Source organism: Lissotriton vulgaris, chromosome 5 (genome assembly GCF_964263255.1).
Source record: "Lissotriton vulgaris chromosome 5, aLisVul1.2, whole genome shotgun sequence".
NCBI classification, from domain to species: Eukaryota; Metazoa; Chordata; class Amphibia; order Caudata; family Salamandridae; genus Lissotriton; species Lissotriton vulgaris.
In genome coordinates, this window is record NC_141693.1 from 1,601,060,891 (window position 1) to 1,601,081,742 (window position 20,852).

Genomic DNA, 20,852 nt, shown 5'->3' on the forward strand with positions numbered 1-20,852 from the left:
GCCTTTTGAGGGGACCGGGGCTGACTATTCCAGAGGGCGAAGTGCTGTCCGTTTTCCCTTGGACACGTAATGCAAATGCAAAGCAAAATTTAAATGTCTTTTCTTTCAGGTTTAGAAAGCTTAATTTAGGGAACTAGGGTTTGTTTACTTTTATTCATCAATTTTGAGCAATTTTGATGTGCCAGACCTTTGTGCCAATAAAATAATGAATAATACTGATTTATTAAAAAATGTTTGAAATTGATAAATGAGCTAATAAAGATTTGAAACTGAACTTTTGGAACTTAAAAATAAAAGACTTAAAACGTCAAGCTGGTCTTGAATAATTTAGTCGTTACCATTAGCAAATAATCCATTGACCACAATGGTCTAATTAAATGTTTCTCTTATTATGATATGTTTAGAAATGTTATACTGCAGTTGTAAATATTGTTCATAATATTATTCAGTCTAGGGTGATTAATTAGGCCATAAGATTCAGCTCTAAGATTTTCTGTCTCGGTTGTATGGGCCTTGGTATTAATTAGTATGGTGAGTATTAGGTAGTGAATGGTGGTGCAGAGAGACAGATTTTCTATCGTGACGCTGGATCAGCTGCAAAGGGGAATTTCAATGAAGAAGGTGGGAGTCTAACAACAAACTAGAATGAATCACAATGAAGTAAAGTAAGTAGTAGATGAAAAAAAAGGAAAGACAAATGAGAAAGGAGGCCAACAGGCAGGGAGAAAATGGGGAATCTCATAAAGGATACATAGCAAAGAAATGGACAAAAAGCATTTTATTTTCAGTGTGCTCAAATAAGCATGCCCTACACTTTCCTTTGCAATGGGTCTTCTTGCAGGACATAGAATGACATGTTAGAACTCAACAAGCCAACAACAGTAAACAAGGTATTTACTTCATTGTAGGGTTTGTGCTTTTGTGGAAATAACCCAGACACCTGTCACACTGGTCTTTACAGGAAATCTTGTTCAAATAAGCATAATGTACAACATGCCTGGGGAGAAACACTCTAGTGTAGGGAGATCAGTGGTCCCAGTATGAAGGACTATGTGGTTTAAAACCGATTGGCCAGTAGGCAGTCTCCAACCAGTGGGTAAAAGGCCTGCACTCATTAACTATCTTCAGTTGCCACCAAAATCCCCTGCCACACTGCAGCCTTTTATCGGGACAATAATATCCCATACTAAAGAGAGACATGCACTTGATGTTTTAGACCTCCTTGTAGCAGAGTCTAGTACTGTGCAAAATACAAAATATGAGGCGAACAATCCAAGGGACTAGTGAAACACTTTCCTGTGCAGACAATATGTTGTGTAGATCAGAAGAATAAAAAAAACAGTTACAAACAGAAGTTAGATTCAACAGAGTCAGTCTCATATTGTATCAGGATCTGGTCAAATATGGTCGAGGAAAAAAGTGTGCCTTGGTGGACTTTTAAATGAATAAAGCAGGTTTCTAATTTGCAAGTTCATATGCCAGAATGACGGAGAGACCCTATCTGCCACTTAGTATCTGATAAGCCAGAAGGTCTCCAACTTACAACTGAGGGGTGCACAAGTTTAACTAAGCATAACATAATTACCACATGTAAAGTTTATACTGCCGTAACTTCACAAAGGTAGGCCAGGAAGAGTGAACTCATTCCTTGTTTTCCCAGAAGGAATAATACATGCTAAATAATGATGTATAGGAAGTTGCAACAACGACATCCAGGTGTAACTAATGCCTAAAAATCAAGGTCTTTCTGATAGTCGAGAATAATCGTCCTGGAGGGAGTTGAGTAATTGACCAATATGACTGAGCTGCTTAAGTGAGGGTCCAGCCTGCCTGCCTCGTTAAACCGCCTTCAATCCTACCCCCCCATCCTGCCATCCAGACACACAGGCCAGCTTCTGAGACCCAGGGGCTTTGGAGATGGTGGACTGCTGGGAGTAGACTGCTCATACCCCTATCACAGGTTCTTAGCCCAATGAGGCCCGGATTGCTGATGGATCGCATGGTGAGGTGTGGGGGGCTGATTACCCACCCTACCCATTCTACGCAGCTGAACTGCACCTTGTACCCAAGATCTTGCCCAAGAAAATAGGGTTGCTTGCTCCCCTCGCCACAGCTAATCCCTGCCTGGTGCAACCCAAAATAAAGGCAAAGAGGTGAGGCCTTAACCACTCAGTAGAACGGTACTCATTAGCTACACACTACTTTGTTATAGTGTTCCATTACTTTCCTGTTCATTGTATTCTTCACGATAGAGACGCTGTGGTATGATGTAAAAGAAAGGTAAAAAGTGGATCATCTGTTAACGTTTCAGTCACTTTAAGTCAAACCTGTGTTGGAAGCTAGAAGAGGCAGAGGGAGGTCTACAAAAAGAGGAAAAGGAAAAGAGAGAGGGAAAAAAGGAGAACTACAGAGAGGGAACTCCACTTAAATGACAGAATTTAAGAGGAAGATGTTACAGAAATAGATGTGCAAACTATTTGTATTTTTTACCGAAATGTTTGCACCTCTGTACAGGAATCCTGACACCAGTTCTCATTCCGCCCTAAAAAGAAGAAAACTTGGAATAAGTGCTAAAGTATAGACCTTGGGAGCTCTAACCTATAATCCACTTCTTAGATATGATAAACAGGCTTATACACCCACAACTCTTATGTACCAAACCATTCATGAAATCCAATACCGCAATAAGAATTGATCAAGTTTGGGGGAGCGGATCTGGTCACAAATAAGGGGACATCCATTACTTCTACTAGGCATTGCCTTGGCAAATTTACATCTCCAACACTATTACCACATTTGCCATTAAATTATGATTACCTTGTCAAATAGTAGAAGGGTTAAATAACTAAACAGCTATCACAAATTTATTTTAATAGAATGAAATGCATTTAAGTATAACAAAGCTAATTCAATGGAATATAATTTATAAGTATTGTAATTAAACAGTTACCATTAAATAAAGTTAGTGGTATGGTAAGAGTGTCATTGATTTTCAATAATGGAACATGCAACAAAATACTAAATTAGATTAATTTTAAATTAAAAGCAATACAAAAATACACCATTATCTAGAGGTAAGGGTTGTCATTCATATCAGTGTTCCCTCATTTTAAATTCAAGATAATTACATTTAAATAAAATCAAATGAAACCAACATTGTTGACAGGCAGAGTTAGCATTAGGATAACATTTTATTTTTCACATTGGCTTGGGGTAGCAAAAGGATAAGAACTGCTTAATTAATTCAATTTATTTAATAATGACCAACATAAAAATAATGAAACTTTTTTTATTGAGAAGGAATAATGTAAGAGTTAGAGTATGGATGAAGAAAATTAAGTTTAATTTAATGTCATTAAAACAAATTATAAAACATTAATTACTTATACATTGAAATTTATAATAGCTAAAGGTGAGAAGTAAGGTTACCAATAGGGCATGGACAAGCCAATGACAGCGCCATAATTCTAGAAGAAAAGTCCCCTGTTCAACCATTCCCAGAAACTCATGGATCCTGGTAAATATGGTAAATATGGTTCATCTGCAAGCCAACAATGGCTAAGTGTTTATGTAATCATCAATGATCAAATGTGCACTCGTAACTACTGGATGACATTGGAAACTACTGGATGACATTGGATACATCTCCAGTAGGAATGAGGGCAAGCCATGCTATCAAAACAATGCCACTGGCTATGTATTTGGAGCTTTGTGTCTGACCCCTTGGGTGGACTGGGGGGTAGACTTGAGTGCACCATAGCTCAGTGGATGGTACCGGCCCACACTGGAGAGCTCCAACCTTCCTTTTCACATCCTGGCAGATCGGTGCTCCTGAGGAAAGGGTTGATAGAGCACCTATCGCTGCCCTGCTTCATAAACTTCTCCTGGTTACGGGACACTCCTGAAGTGTGGAATAAAATACAGTAGTGCATCCTTGGACGTCCCATTGTCCTCAAACATGCAACGGTCTGGTCAGTGGCTTACACACTGATGACTACCTGAAGGGTAAGTCTGTCTGCTGATGGTGGGGCACAGCAGACCCTGAGTGAGGGTAGAACAGCAGGCAAATATGATGTAGCCAGCAGATGGAAATATGTTCTGCCGCTCATGAAGGCAGCAGGGAGTGAGCCTTCCTCCTCCTTTCTGCTCGGTTCCAAATCTTGTACATAATATTATAATATGGTCAGGGAGAGGTGGCTCCTACACGATTATGACATGTATCCCCAAGAACCTTCTCCTGAGGCACAGCCGGGAGCGCTACTTTTAATCACTCTGAATCTCTGTTTTTAAAAAAACTTGTTTGTACTATTTGCACTGCCACCCATTCTCTCACCTGATTGTTCTCAGGGAGACCACGATCGTTTCGTCATTTACCCACGCAGCAGAGCTAAGCTGCTGAGGGAACGCCCTAATCATCGGCGTCAGCGCCAGCAGCCTGTGAGCCGGTCTTTGGCCACGCCCACTCGCTCGGGGCCACGCCCCCTTCACCTACATAAACAGAGCGGCGTCTGAGCTCTGGTTACAACCTTCTCCTGAGGCACAGCCGGGAGCGCTACTTTTAATCACTCTGAATCTCTGTTTTTAAAAAAACTTGTTCGTACTATTTGCACTGCCACCCATTCTCTCACCTGATTGTTCTCAGGGAGACCACGATCGTTTCGTCATTTACCCACGCAGCAGAGCTAAGCTGCTGAGGGAACGCCCTAATCATCGGCGTCAGCGCCAGCAGCCTGTGAGCCGGTCTTTGGCCACGCCCACTCGAGGCCACGCCCCCTTCACCTACATAAACAGAGCGGCGTCTGAGCTCTGGTTAGAACCTTCTCCTGAGGCACAGCCGGGAGCGCTACTTTTAATCACTCTGAATCTCTGTTTTTAAAAAAACTTGTTTGTACTATTTGCACTGCCACCCATTCTCTCACCTGATTGTTCTCAGGGAGACCACGATCGTTTCGTCATTTACCCACGCAGCAGAGCTAAGCTGCTGAGGGAACGCCCTAATCATCGGCGTCAGCGCCAGCAGCCTGTGAGCCGGTCTTTGGCCACGCCCACTCGCTCGAGGCCACGCCCCCTTCGCCTACATAAACATGTGCGTCCCACGTACGCGCAGCGGACGGGCGCAGCGGGCGCGCCGTCAGCGCCCCGAAGGCGCGCCAAAGGCCCAGAGACTCTGTCGGATATCCCTTATGATCGCGTGGTGTATACTGGAGACATGCTCCGCGCACTCCAACCGAAGAAAATCTTGGCCTGCCACCACACGCACACTGAAGGTAAACCTTTCTTCACCTGTATGCGCTGCACTCCGACTCCCATTAGCTCAACAAAACCCGGATTTAAGATTGGACTTCTTAATTGCCGCTCCCTTCCAAAACATGCGCTCGAAACAAATCTGTTAATTCAAGATCATGACTTTGATCTGCTCTTTCTCACGGAAACGTGGCTATCAGACAGCGCCGACTCGGACATTGTCACGGCCCTGCCCCCAGGGTACCTCTGTCAAGCTCTACACAGACCCAAAGGGAGGGGAGGGGGTAGCCATAATCTTCAAGGAGCAACTTATTTGTAGAACTTCTAACGCCCATATCGAGGACTGCGAAAGCTGCCAATTCTCCATTCAATCCTCCCCAGCTCACTCCCTGTCAGGGCTACTGATCTACCGCCCCCCGGGTACCCCTGGGAAATTCCTTAATGCTGTCACTGAATCAGTCTCACAATTAGCATCCTCTGCCTCCAACTTCCTCATCCTAGGCGACCTGAACTTACACTTCAAAGACCCCACGGATCGGATAGCCGCCGACCTCCTTCAAGACCTATTGTCACTCAATATCCGACTGGTTAACAATGAGCCCACCCATGAGAAGGGACACCTACTGGATCCCGTCCTCACTAATGTGGCAACCATCACCACCGGACCACCCTTGATCCTTCCATGGACGGACCACTTTCTTGTCCCTATCTCCTGGGAAATACCCACCACCAACCCCCAAACCACTAAAATTCAGGTCACTGACAGACGGTGGCACAAACTCGCACCTGGGGAATGGGCCGCCGCCCTTGCAGAGTCCACCCCTGAGCTCTCCACCGATCCTGCCACAGCCGACAAGCAGTTTAATGAATGGATCACCTCTTCTCTAGATGCACTCATCCCCAAAACTTCCTCCTTTAAACATTCTAAAAGAGTAGCCTCGGCTCTATGGTATACTCCAGAGCTTAAAGCCCTGCGCCAAAAGTGCAAGAGAATGGAACGCTCCTGGAGGAAAGACAAATCGGAAATAAACGAAGATGTTTATTCTACCTCTCTCTTAAATTACAAAACTGCCATCCGAAAAACTAAAAGCGCTTTCTTCCAGGAAAGAATAGAGAAAGCAGTATGCTCCAGCAAGGAATCCTACACCATCTTAAAAGATCTTCTGAAAACCCCAGTACCTGGACCGAGACACTCCACAGACCCCAAAGCGGACCAGATAAAATGCCAACAATTGGCGGATTTTTTTCATGGAAAAATTCAAAAAATTCTCGATTCAATTCCCCCCGCGATTCCGTGCGAGGAAAACGATCTCCCGCACCCCCCAACACCCAGTTGTCTCTCCTCTTGGGGTCAAGTTACGACCGAAGAAGTGGGAAACACGTTAAAATCCATAAAAAGCGGCTCTCCCAGGGATTCTGCCCCGCTACGAATCCTTAAGGAGGTAGCCCCCCCGATTATTCCCCCCGTGACTCATCTGATCAACACCTCACTCCAACAGGGAGTTGTACCCCCGAGCTGGAAGGCGGCAGTCGTGAAAGCTCTGTTAAAGAAACCCTCCCTCGATCCCGAAAACCTGGCTAACTATAGGCCCATTTCCCTACTCCCAGGAATCAGCAAGATTGCTGAAAAACTGGTTAATAAAAAACTCTCCCAGTTCCTGGAGGTCAACAACATACTAAAAAGTTCCAAGACGGGCTTTCGTCCAGGGCAGGGCACGGACATCGCCCTCCTGGCAGCAGTAGAGGAGGCCAGAGCGCTATTGGACGGAGGAGGATCAGTGGCAGTGATCCTCCTCGACCTAAGTGCGGCCTTCGATACCGTCAACCACCAACTTCTCATCAAAAGACTCAAGGGAGCAGGTGTAGAGGGCCCTGCTCTAGCCTGGCTTTCATCCTTTCTGGCTCAACGGACCTATCAGATCTGGGAGAATAACGCCCGCTCCTCCGAAATTCCCCTCCAATGTGGCGTGCCTCAGGGCTCCTCCCTGAGCCCCACATTATTTAATATCTATATGTCCACATTGGAGGAGGTCATCATCCCATTCGGAGTGAGCGTCGTCAGTTACGCCGACGACACACAATTAGTTGTATCACTATCTCACCCCAGACAACAACCAGCAGACTTATTTAACTGCCTTGCGCAGGTCCATCGCTGGATGAACACCTCAGCCCTAAAATTAAATGGGTCGAAAACTGAGGTTCTGCTCCTCGGCCCGAAAGGACCCACACTCTCCCCGAACATCTGGCCAGCCTGTCTGGGCCCTCCCCCTGAACCTAAAGAAGAAGTAAAAAGTCTGGGTGTGTGGCTCGACACCGACCTCTCGTTTACCGTGCAGGCAAAGAAAGTAGCCGGGACTTGTTTCGGGCTCCTGAAATCATTAAGGAAAGTCCTGCCCCTCCTGCCCACCAACTCCCAAAAGTTGCTAATTCAAGGCCTAATACTCTCGAGGCTTGATTATAGCAATGTGATCTACCTGGGCGCCCCCGAAGCGACGCTGAACAAACTTCAGAGAATTCAGAACACCGCAGCCCGGATTCTCACAAAGATCACTGCCAGAGCTTCGTCCAAACCGGCCCTAAAACTCCTTCACTGGCTTCCCATAAGGGAGCGGGTCAAATTCAAGGCCCTGTGTCTAGCTCACAAACTACTACAAAATCAAGGCCCCCCTGTTCTTAAGAAACTCATTACATCCTACAAATCCTCAAGACCCCTCCGCTCGGACACGGAAAACTTCATCGCTATCCCCAGATTCAAGAAAGCCCGGTCAGGAGGAAGACGTTTCTCAGTCCATACTGCACGACTTTGGAACGCACTCCCCCGCGTCCTGCGACTCGAACCACAATATCTCCGCTTCAGGAAACGGCTCAAAACTCACCTCCTACCTCAGTGAATCATCCTTGTCCTTAACCCTGATCTTCTGTGCCCCCCTCCCCTTCCTCTTCTTTCTCCCTCTTTTTCTCCCTGGTCCCACTGAACTAAGGAGATAGGATCTTTTAGCGCTGGGATACCTCCGGGTGACTACGCGCTCTACAAAATAAATAATAATAATAATAATAATAATGTGGTAAATGTGCCCTTTCCGCAGGGTCACCCTAGATTGTATTGTCTTTGAGCTGAAGCTCATATTTACTGTCTATAGAACTCTGTGCACTTTGCCCATGCTAGCCAGTGGAAAAGAGCTTGTGATCCTCTCCTTTCAACATGGCAAAATTAGTATAATCCGGATTAGTTTATTTACTTTGCACATACGTCCCAAGTATATGGTACCAAGCCTTCCCAGGGTTGATAAATTAAATGCTACAAGTGGACTGCAGCACTGTAAAACATCTCCAGGCCTACCTTTGTAGACTGGCTGTACAGTTTTAAATCTACAAATTCGACATGTCAACATAACCCCTTTCACCAGACCTAAACCTTCCTTTTAAATATTTATAAGTCACCCCTAAGTAGACCTTGTTGCCCAGAAGGCAGTGTGCACAGTAATTAAAAGTATGGTAAGTAAAGGTTTCAAGCTAAACATGGCCTTACAGTAAATAGCGCCTCAAAACTATTTTCACTGTAGTAAGCCTTGTGTACCGTAGGAACACACTGATATGCAATTTTAAATACTAATACAGTAGCTCAGGAATGTGATTAGCTAGAAAAACAATAACTTTAATGGTTATTAGACATACAATTCAATGGTAAAGTTGAATTTTTCCTAAATATTATAAAAACATTTTTTAGAAAGCTACCTTTGCCCAGCCTGAAGTCCCTGGAATCTAAATCTGAATTTAGTCCTACCGCTTCTGCTAGCCAAGAATTAGCATTTGAATAGGCATGAATGAGGTGTGAACCAGCTCCTAGGTGTAAACAAAAGGCTAATCTGAACTTGAGAGAATATGCAGGGCTATGATGATCCTTTTTGACATTAAAGTGTTAGGTCCGGCTGAAATTTGGGGCACACTTCAAAAAGGCCTCCCCTGTCACAGCTGAATGTTAAGTGACACTAGGCTGGGACGTTCTTTTATTCTGACACCCAGCCAGGTCCAAATGATGGTGGGTTTCTTTTTGACATTACAGTCTCAGTACAGTTTCATAGGTCTGCTAGGTTTACATAGACCATTTTGGGGTGCACTTCAAAGGGCGAAGATAGGATACGAAAACGATTCTTCAGTATCTCATATCTGGGTGCTGAAAACACAACTTTGTCTTACCAGATTTCTTTCTTGGGGGTTGTGTTATAGGTACAGGGACTGGGACTGCCTCATGCTAAATTGTGGTGTTATATGCAGGAGTACACCAGAATGACTACTACACTCCTCACGCACACCTCCAGCTCTCGGAGCTTTAGAGCCCAAGTTTGGAGTGAGAGACGCCTTCAGTCATCTTAAAATTTTCCAAAGTGGGTAGGGTTATCCCAGCAAACCTTAACTTCATTGGTTAGGGCATCCCCAAGATCATTCCAACTGTTAGTTTGTGGCAGGTAGAAACGTGGCATCTCCAGGCACCCACTTCAGAACACTCCTGGAGCTGTGGAAGATCAGGAGAGGACTGAACCTGCTGTCTGAATCCTGTGAAACACCTAGAAGACTGGACCTGCTCTCACTCTTGTACCCAGGACAAAGAAATAGACTCCAAGGGTCATAAGTCTGGCCTCCTCTTAAAGTTACAGGGACAGAACAAGCTACAATAGGCTTTTTCCAGTACCTACCCAGCTTTCCAGTGACAACTGGACCTTGACTGAACCCTGCTGTTGACCTCTGCCTACCACCCTGTTAATCATCTCTAAGTGCCTCCCCTGAAATTTTGTGGGGTATTAGAAGTGGATCTTGTGGTGGACGACAGAAGGTAAATTGTTTGAACAGAACAAATCTGGTTAGTGTATCCGGCCCGCACTCCATCGCAGTCAGCGTCAGATTGTGCCTAGAACCGGTTCTACTGTGACCATTGATTCTCATTGCCACTCTGTGCTTCCTGCCATTAGTTCAACCAAAGAAGTTTGAAAAATCAGATCTCTGGTTCCCCTTATTAGACGTTTGTCATTTTTGGTGTCATTTTGCTACGAAAGTTTGCACAATTTTTCTAATTTGTTCGAGATTTTTATTATTTTGTATTTTGATTTTAGTACTCTTTCATACTGCATACATAAATTACACATTGTTTCTAAGTTAAGCCTATCTGCTATGAGCAATATGTGCCTCAGCAGGTTAATTTAGTAACTTTGAAGATTCAGTCTGATAAAGATTGCGGTTATTACCTGAGGTGGGTACCTATCCTCCTCAACTAATACTCAATTTCTAACACCCACCAACATCTATGAAAGAATTTAAGTATAACACTGATAGATTGTATTGTGTAAAGGAATGTATCAACTGTAACAGCTGTTGTGTTATATATGTTATCAAATGTGAATCTAGGAAAATTTACATTGGCAGCACCAAGAGGGCATTGAAAACTAGAATCCAAGAACGTAGGAGATCCATAGTGAACAATGATAGCAGGTCCACCATTTTACAACACATGAGGGAAAGTCACCCGGACAACGCCAGTTTTCAATTTCATGGGATACAAAAAAAAATCCAGAATAAGAGAGGAGGAAACTGGGAACTGCGACTAAGACAGGAGGAGGCAAAATGAATAAGTAGATTGAGGACAGTACAATTGGGCCTCAATATACAAAAATGAGTTTCATTACTTTCTGTAACACCGTCACAGGGGCTAGGGTGGTAGCCTGAACAACATGAAGCAAGGAGCTTAGGTACACTTTAGGTCATGCAGATGCACTTCAGGCTCTTGGAACTGCACTTGAGGAGAGTAGAATAACTAACCTGGCTGGACATTGAGCAGCATAGGGGGAATGTATAGGAAATATACAGCATTGGACAAAGGGGGGGATTGGAGTTCTCGAGGATACACTCTGGCGGTGAGATGTATATGATTGGATCTTTGAATGAATAGGAATTTTTGATGGTTGAGTGACGATTTGTCTTCAACACATAATGAATAATATTGTTAAATAATTATCAGGATGTAAGTTAAGGGTGGTACACCCGCAGACAGTAGTAGGTAAAGTACAGAACCAGGTCAGACCAGAACACTGCTCTCTGACTTAATCAGACTTGAGAGTCCGCGCAGGGGGGTGGAGATTGACGTGTCGAGTGGGATCAGAAACGTAGATCCTGAAATAGACTGACTCCGTCACATCCCACGCTTTGGGTTTTATACGAAGGCAGGATTGGTCAGATTGGGCCACACTGACGGCCTATATAACTGCCTGGCAATTAGAAGACATTGAGACCAGGTAGTGGATTTCCTACTAGGGTTGACAGGACTTTACACCCCCATACCCGCAGAGGCTGATTGGAGTGTGGTGATTAGTGGAAACATTTGCCCGATTGAAATTGCATGGTTTTCACACTCGTCCGGGCCTCTTATGATTGGTCAGGAAGATGGACTACGTACACCAATAAGGAACGTTCGGGAAGGATTTTTGTCTGATGAGTTCATACAGAAGTGTGTTGCTGGTCCGAGTCTGACAGTTAAGCTATACTTAGTGGCTGAAAGGCCTACGTATTTTAAATAAGACTTTTCCCCCTCCGGTCCGGCACATTTGGGATTGGTCGGATATATGGAAGCCCAGCAGATAGGGTGAAGAAGGGGTTCGATGTATAAAAGAGATATTTTTAAATGAGAGTGAGGGGGGGTGCATGATTAGAGGGATCAAGGGTAGATCAGTATGGCAGAATGATAATTCAAGCTGAACTGCCTCAAGAATGGTTAAACAGACACTTTGAAATAGGGGACCGAACTAGGTTTTTGATTGGCTCTGAAGTAGGAGGACCGGAGAGGGAACATACATTAAGAAAGCTAATCCTGATTTGTGATTGATGGGCTATCCAGCATAAATAAGGGAGGTGTGTGGAGCAGTCGGACAAACATCGACCAGATGGATACTAGATGAGCAGCGGTCAGGAAGTCATTACGGAAGAGTTGCTTGGACTGGATTTACTGCACGGTATGGGGAAGGAGGAGGAGGAGATTGTTATTTTGAATTTGGAGGAATCATTTGAACAGATCTAGGGGGGATTTGAATGGTATTCATAGATACAGTTTTTTTATTAAGACTTTGTGGGTGTTCTAAGCTGCATGGACTGATTTTTCAGTTTAAGAAATTTTTGATTTGACAGAAGGTATTGGGAGAAGGCGAAGGATGTTAGTATCCTTAGGAATGGGGGCCATTTGAAGGGTTTTTGGCATGAAGATAGTTGATGAGAACCTTTTGGTTAAAAAAAGATAGCTAGTCTGCCATATTTAGAGAGAGAATGGATTGAATGTGCTCGGTCGTAAATTCAACTAAGGCTAGATAGTAGCTGAACGACTGAATGAAAACAAACCAGGACTGAATAAGCTTGTTGTTATAGAGGATAATGAGAACAGGAAGTCAAACATGAATCGCGCTGCACCCAGTCAAAAACAACTGAAGAAAGAATAGATTCATCTGACTTAATCGTGATTATGAGGTAATGATTATTTGGTTTTGTTTAGTTTGTGAATAGGATATTCGCTCTCTAAAGGGGAGAGCGGCACATTGCTGTTACACACACGGGATGAGAGTTCTAAATCATCAAGGAGGTGTGATTGAGCCACTGAGGTATTTATCCTGGAAAGTGACCCCCGTTACATTCAGATACCTTGAATATTGATATCGCGGGATTTAGGATATAATGAACATCAATTTCGGGGATATCTTTTTTTTATTTCGATTTGGGATTAAACAATGAGATATGTCATGGAAGTGATTTCAGACAATGTCTATGATAGAATGTATATAGGTAGGGAGTCTTGTGGGTGACATAGGGTAGTTCTTTGTATTAACTGGTAAAACTATGTAAAGGGGTTGATATGAACATTGTAGAGCCAACTTCACATGAATGGCATGTTTGTTTTAAATATACAGCCCTGATGATGACCACATGGAACGAAACGCGTTGGCTGGGCTGAGTTGACTGCTTCTGATGAAAAACATTGGTTGAATAATATTTGGATTAAAAAAGAAACACAAGACTCCTAAGTGATCATTTTGATCGGGAATCTGAATGAGCTATTGAATAAAAATTACTGTTCTTGGTATCCTTGAAAGACAAATTATAGATGAACTTTTATTAACTGCTTTTCTTCGAAGGTTGGATTTTGTATAGACGTGGCCCAGAGGCAGTGGGACCACAAAGTTAAGCGTTGAGGTGTAACAACAGAATTGTCTTGATAACACACCAGTGCGCCCATGAGATGAATCCTCACTGCCAGTGTGCTTTTTCTTGTCTACGGGAATTGTTTATGTCCTGCCCTGCACATTAAACGGGATGATTTTCTTTTCACTCTTTTGAACATGATTTTACTGAAAATAAACATGTACCTGGGCTTTGTAAAGGAGACTATACTTGTGCACATGATATACACTTAGACAGATCAATATCTCAGTTACGTGGTACCCAATGTGGGAAGCTCCTGGTCAAATTCACCACATGGATACGACCATGTCAGATATTAAACATTTGGAGGGAAATGCATATACATACGTGAGTGTATTCATTCTACTCCCCTTTTCATGACATTCACACAAGATTGGATACGTGTCAGAGTACTCCGGACATAGGGTACAAGGGGTAACTGTTAGAAAGTCACCCTTTTGGCCTGTCGACCTACAATTATTTGTGCTGACTGAAACGGGTGGTAGCTGACTGACTGTGTCTTGGGCTCTGCTAGTGAGGCCCAGGGACAGCGCTATGTGAAACAGAAACACATGCACTGAGATACACTTATAATTGGCAGGACCTACTCTATAAGTCCTAGTAGATAATAAGGCAAGGGGATGAAGACGATCTATAAGTCCTTAGTATATAATAGGACATGGCAGTTCGAGGTCAGCAGCCTTTGTTGCACTTGCATGTGAGCACTGCTGAAAGCCTGGGGCAATTTTAAAAGCAGCCCCGTGTTGCAGAACAGCTTTTAAAAGTAAATTTACCACAAAATCTACTTAGGTGGCATGGGCACTTTGAAAATTATAATTTACCTTATTTTTACATTTTGGGTACCCCAAAGGTGTCACCTAATCCTCCACCCAGAGGAAGACCAACTGGTTTACCAGTAGTGTCCAGAGATGAAGAAATTAACAGGAGGGCATTTCTGTGCTCTGGTGACAGTCAAGTGGAATTAAAAGGCCCTACATGACTGTGACGTTAGGTTTTATTGGGGGAATCAGTGATGTGGGTAATTAAAAACAAAAAGGCGTGCGTAAGTGGATCTTATTACGAGCCCACTGCACTGGTGTAGGTCGGCATGTTTCAGCCTCATGTTGGAATCTAGAGGCTTTCTTCAGGACCAAAGGTGTATAAGGAGACGCTCTGTGGCTCCTGTAAAGATGGCCTGTCTGCCAACTGTGTGTAGGGAGGTCAGATCTAGTGTATCTGTACCTGCAATTGAAGAAAAAACAGAAAACACATACTGGTATTTTATTCAAAAAGGGTCCATATGGGAAAGTTCTGTCCAAGGGACGCTATCTACTGTGTGTGCGAACTCAACTGTCTAATTGAGTGTGAGCTCAACTACACATGTGAACTAAGTACAACAGGTACACTCAGAATAATAATGCGGCAAAGGTAGTGCTCCAGGTGTAGAGTGCGGCAGAAGGAAGTGCTATCTTTAATGGGGACTACGTCTATCAGAATTGTAGAAAGTAGCGTTTGTGCGCTGGAGATAGTATTGATATCTAGGAGAGAAATACTTGTAGTTGAAACTGCATGTCTCGTCATATAGATATTGTTCATATGTGCCCCGTGTAGAGGTCGGACAACATTGTCGTCGCGTTGGTTTACATATAAGTATCGTTATGCTAGGTGTCTCATTATCTAAATGCATTTCGGCAATACATCGTACATGTTTAGAATACTCAAAAGTGCCAATAGAAACTGTTTTTACAAGTAATTACTGTATAGCGGATGTCGGCAAATTGTACAAAGCCTTGCCCCAAGTAACATTCCCGTTCAATAGTATGACGCAGAGTGTGCAAATCGTGAGTTACGCTTTCATAAGTAACTGCTAGTCTGGCGGATGTCAGCTAAGTGTAAAAGCTGTACCCCAAACAACATTCCTATTCAGAAGCTATCTCAAATAGACTCATGAAGAATACCTTAGGCTCGGTGTGCTTTACTTTCATACGGGCGCGGTTTGGCTAGTTGGAGCCGTAATCTAAGGAAATAAGAATAAGTTAGCAAGATCTTACTCGAGTCTTCTCGTAGAATTGCGGCGTGCCTCGTGGTTCCTCACCGGTCCTTCACAGGCTATTTGCTTGTGCTAGCTCTGGCAACGGTGTCCCGGGTGACGCGGGCCCGTTACCAGCTCATATTTACATACGTGGTCCTGATTGTATTAGAGAAGGGACTAGTGTAGGTGTCATCATTGATAATATTGGTGAGATTCATATTTAGAAGGGCTAAACTGCCCTTGTAAAAGTCCTTATTATAATAATTTCTTACTGTATGCAATTAGGTGTGATTTGCATTGAAAAATGGTAAGGGTCAATTTTTTTATTTGATCTTACATTGTTTATTAGTCCGATGTGGACTGGTTGGTCCGACAGTGTTTTTAATTGAGAGGAATCGCTCTTTTTTAGAGGGGCTGCGGTTGGCTGTAAGTGTTTGGCATTAAGTGGAGGACATAGTAGAAAGACTTCTCCTTTTGAGTTTGTCGGTACTGTATCAATGTGTTTTAATAAGGATAGCTATTATGTTGCTTGCCAATCAGGCCAGGGGATGTCATCAATCAACCCTACAGTATCCCTCCCAAGACGGTGAATCCAGCGTTGCTCTTTTTCAAAGAGAATCCGCTCTGTGTTGTAGTTTTTAGATTGCAATGTTTCCAAAACTACCCAGTTGAGATCGTCTGCACTGTGGTTGTTCTCAATGTAGTGCCTACTCATTCTAGTGGTTGATCTTCTGCAGTTTACATTGCTTCTGTGTTCACAGATGCGTTGTTTTATTTTTCGACAGGTCATTCCAACATATCTCATGTTGCAAGGGCATACAATCAATCATATAGATCACATGGGAGGTGTTACAGTTGCATAGCTGCCAAGGTTTCAGAATGCTATGTGTGACATTTTCTTAATTTCAGAGTAAATATGAGTGACATTTCAACGACTATGAGTGACACTTTGTCACAAGCAAAATCTATCAATGAAGGTAAGAGAAACATATAGATATCAGAAATTACACCCATACGAGCAATGGTAAACTGTAAGGAGATCTTAAAACTGCGGCAAAGGCCCAGAAATGGAAGGGCGCTAACTGGAGACTCCTCCTTGCAGTCCAGCTGCACAGACTATTGACACTAACTCAATTTACTAATCTGAAAGTAATCTAAGCTTTACGGGCAAAACAATATTTCATAAAGTAAACAGCTTCAGTTATGGTCTACAGCAGAACTCCTTACAAGAACTTTATTAACGTTTCTTGCACACTCACTTTTTGTTAATACTCCAGTCTTGCAGCGGACTAACTCATGGGGGCTGGAGGTCACACGGACTCTGAAAATGCACCTCAATTCTTAATATATTTGTAGCTAAAGTGAACGATTAAACGATCAGGGGTCCCCACCGTTTAAAACAGATTTGCATGTAGATACTAAAATACGCTACTACCTGGGAAAAAAATCACAGGCCCAGACTGTAATCTTGATACCATATGTAATAAAATTAACTCGTACTTGTACTCCATTTATCAGCACAGAAAACTTTCATTATTCAAGAAGCAACACTTGTTTTACATTTCGGTGCGTACACCACCACGAAGAAAATGCAAGCACCTGACTCCATCTCGTAATTGTTTGGGGTAATATGAGCAGCTCTGTACTTACCACACAGCACGTGAAATTCCGTGGTGAAACACTGCCTTGGATCAGGGATAGGAGGACCGTGTTAGCAACACAATAGCAGGAATCGTTCGATGCCTAGTGACCTGGTGACCAGTGCGTGGGTGGAGGAGGGTGGGCAGGCATTGGCTTTAAACAGGGACAGCCCCTGGCGCGCATAAGATGAGATCTGGAAGAAAGGCACCGCTTGGACGCCTGCGTGCGTGGCAAGGAAATACAAAACTCCCGCCCGCTTGCATCAGCCTCTGGCCAATCACACGCAGACAGGGTGTCACTTCAGGGTTCACGAGGTAATAGCAGTCCGAGTCTGACTTTGCTATTACTGACAGAGACCGAGTTCTCGGCCATAATGATTGCCAGCAGGAATGATTGGAAGTAAACTATGAGTGACTGCATTGGTGAAATTCCCATTAGTATATCTGCGCCGGTTGCCACTCATCCCTCACCACCGAGAATATATCCACGTGTCCCTGGGAGGTGACACCGCCCGGCGATAGGCTAGCATTATAAAACCAATAATAAAGCAGAGTGAGAGATATCACACGCACTCCCTTACTTCCAAATGACTCCCTGGCTAACGCCGACCCGGGAAGCAGCAGCTGCACAGTGACTTCGACTGGTGTGCTGTGGCCTGCTGAGCCACAAGAGCTATGTCCCTGCCCGGTAGTTGTCTCAGCCGCCGGTGGCTTCGGCTCTCAGCGCGCTGCAACTAATTACCATAAAATAATCGCTCCTGGCATACGCGATGCAGCGCTGCATGTGTTTTAACCAAAGTGCCGCAGTGTCTCAGTCAAATGATTTTATGCCCCTCACTGTAGGCACACTTACTTTATCAGCAACGGCAGGTGGCAGCGAGAGTAGCTACACTGCGGCCTAGCTCGCCTCTCGCTCTCTGTGCCTGGTGACCGTCTTTGCTCTGGGCACCTCGGTTCCGTGCTCAGTTTGCCGCCGCCCGCTCTGGGCCAGGCCAGGCTAGGTTGGGCCGGACACCCATTATCACGGCGAGCTGCAGGCAACAGAGCCAATAATCTAAAATGTAACTGCTGCCCGCTCAGGCCACGAGCAACCTACGTACCTGTCCCAGACATCCGTGGTCCGGTCTGGATTCGCGCAGAATCAACAGAGGCTGCAGGCACCACTTAACCCTTTTGCCCAGCACTGCAGTGACCGCGGTTCTCCAACTCTGTTCCGGAGCAGGCAAGCGGCTCCTTGATAAGAGGGCAGCACAACAGGTGCGAGCAGCGGCAGGCTCCATGGACTTAAGTCAAACGTTTGGAGGCACTCAACTCTCTCGAGTCTCCCGCCGCTTCTAAGGACCAGGGACCTCACTTCCTCTGCAGCCAGCCGGACGTGATGAGGTCACATCCGATTAACAATCCCCGGCCCAGTCGATACATTTGTAGCGCGGCAGCTCTCAGAGAGCTGCGCAGTCTGCTGCTGTTAACTGTTTCGGGACACAGGCAGCACCTCGAGCACCAGAGAGAGCCACGGTGACGAGCACAGTGACAGGCGCCGTTGGCTCGCCTGGCAGGTGCACAAATGCGTGACATTTCATTTCAGTGCGGTGATGCGGATCACCACACTGAAATGCGTGGGCGTCACACATGTTGCGTGACGCTTGGCAGGACTGCAGTTGGTATGTTGTCGTAAGGTCCAAGTTAGAGTAGGTAGTAGCTGTAGTGTTTTTGTCACCTTAGTTAGTCTGCATACTAAACATGAGCAACATGGATAGTGGCCAGTTATTGGGTTTAAATTCCAAGTCGCAGTTCTAGTATTTCTCATCACATGTTGTGCAGGTCTGGTGTGTACTAGGAGATCCTTGATATTTTTAGTTCTTCGATTTGAAAAACGAGGTTTTGGCCAGTTTAGATTATTGGATGTTAAGATTCTCCAGTTTCTGTTAATGATTTTCTTCACTGCATTTGAGGAAGTGAAGTATGTTGTTACACATGTCAAGAGGTCACAAGGTGTCTCTTGTAGGTTGGTTTCTAGGAGACACTCTCGAGGTCGATTTCGGGCTCTCTTTTGGCACTTCTTTATGATCCTTGTGGGGTAGTCCCTCAGTTCGAGTTTCTGCCCTAGTTCTTTTGCTTGTTCTTTGTAAACCTGTAGTGAACTAGAGTTTCTTTTCAGGCGTAGGAACTGGCTGTATGGTAGGTTCTCCCTTAGGGGACGGGGATGGAAACTGTTGTAAGAAAGTATACTGTTCCTCGCCGTTGGTTTGTAGTAGGTCTTAGTCATGAGGATGTTGTTTTCAGTATAAATTGTGACATCCAGAAAATCGAGTTGTGTTTTGCTTGATATGCATGTGAATTTCAGACAGGTGTCTCTGGTATTTATCCAGTCTAGAAATAGTTTGAGTGAGTCCTCAGTGTCTTCCCATATCATAAATACATTGTCTATGTAACGACGCCAGAATTTCACTCGTGGAATATAGGGATTGTTTTGATGTAATATGTGATGTTGTTCAAAATCACTCACATATAGTCCGGCTACACTTGGAGCAAACGTGCTGCCCATAGAAGTGCCCTGGCACCGCACAATTCTATGAGAAGACTTTCACGTAAGAGCTTTCTAACTTATTCTCATTTCCTTAAATTATGGCTCCAACTACATGGGTACGTATGAGTACCGGCCGACTCCCCCTACCGGAGTAGGGTGGCCAAGAAACTGCAAGGGATAGAATTTACCAATGTGTCTTAATATGAACAAACATGTGGCCTTGGCAGAAATAACTGACCTCAACTCCTCATGCGGTTACAAGCAAACACCACCCTCCATTGGCCACAGCAACAAACAATGTTGCACATGAGATGTATTGTAATCATACGAGGTCAAGCTCCAACACCATACATTGGCTATACCCAGCCAACATTAGAAATACAGTGAAACATTAAAGATCAGTCCACATAACATGCCAGAGGAGTTCTCCTACAACCAAACCCGAACAACAATAGAGCCCCTGAGTATGAGCAAAGGCAATAAGACGTAGGCAAGTTGGAAACAGTATCATACGTATCAGTCATTGTCACTTAGCTGGTTTTCAGTTGCCTCTCCAGATCGAGGGCCTAACTTTTTCAGCTTGCCTCCCACGTGTTGGCAAATTTCAAGGCGATTTGGCGTCCATGAAGAAGTGAGCAGAGCCATCATAGGACACCCTGAGTTTAGCAGGGTAAAGCAGGGAGTAGGGGATTTGCGATTGCAACAGAATCCGTTTTGCTGGCAAAAATTCTCTCCTGGCCGCCTGGACCGCTGGAGTGAAGTCTGGGTAGAAGGCGACCTGGTTCCATTGATGTGTTGTTTTCCCAATCACGCGGGCTTGACGCAGGACCACATCACGATCCTGATAATTTAAGATTCTTGCCAAAATGGGACGCGGAGGAGCCCCCACCGGTGGTCGAGGTCCTAAAGTACGGTGGGCCTTCTACACAGCAAACATCGGTGATAAGTGCGCTGCAAATAGGTCTTGTATTAAGTCAGACACATATACTTCCATCTCTGTGATCGCTGTCGTCTCCGGGACCCCCGTGATGTGTAGGTTGTTTCGATGCAATCTGGCCTCCAAATCCTTATTTTTTGCCCGGATCACACCCAGAAGTCTATCCATTTGCGACACTTGGTTCCTAGTCCTGGAAATCGTGTAGGTCAGAGTGTTTATTTTCAAGAATATCTAATCTGTGCTCGTGCACTCCAACCTGGG

At 44.5% G+C, this 20,852-nt stretch overlaps 1 protein-coding gene across 1 annotated transcript in view; it reads right to left on the minus strand.

The window, feature by feature from the left end:
* Positions 1–20,852, minus strand: part of RABGGTA (Rab geranylgeranyltransferase subunit alpha) — a 155,657-nt gene that overhangs the window by 44,235 nt on the left and 90,570 nt on the right. Inside the window, exon 11 of the mRNA XM_086923739.1 lies at positions 2,491–2,542. Within this exon, the coding sequence (XP_086779865.1) occupies positions 2,491–2,542 (52 nt within the window). The remainder of the gene's footprint in view (positions 1–2,490; positions 2,543–20,852) is intronic.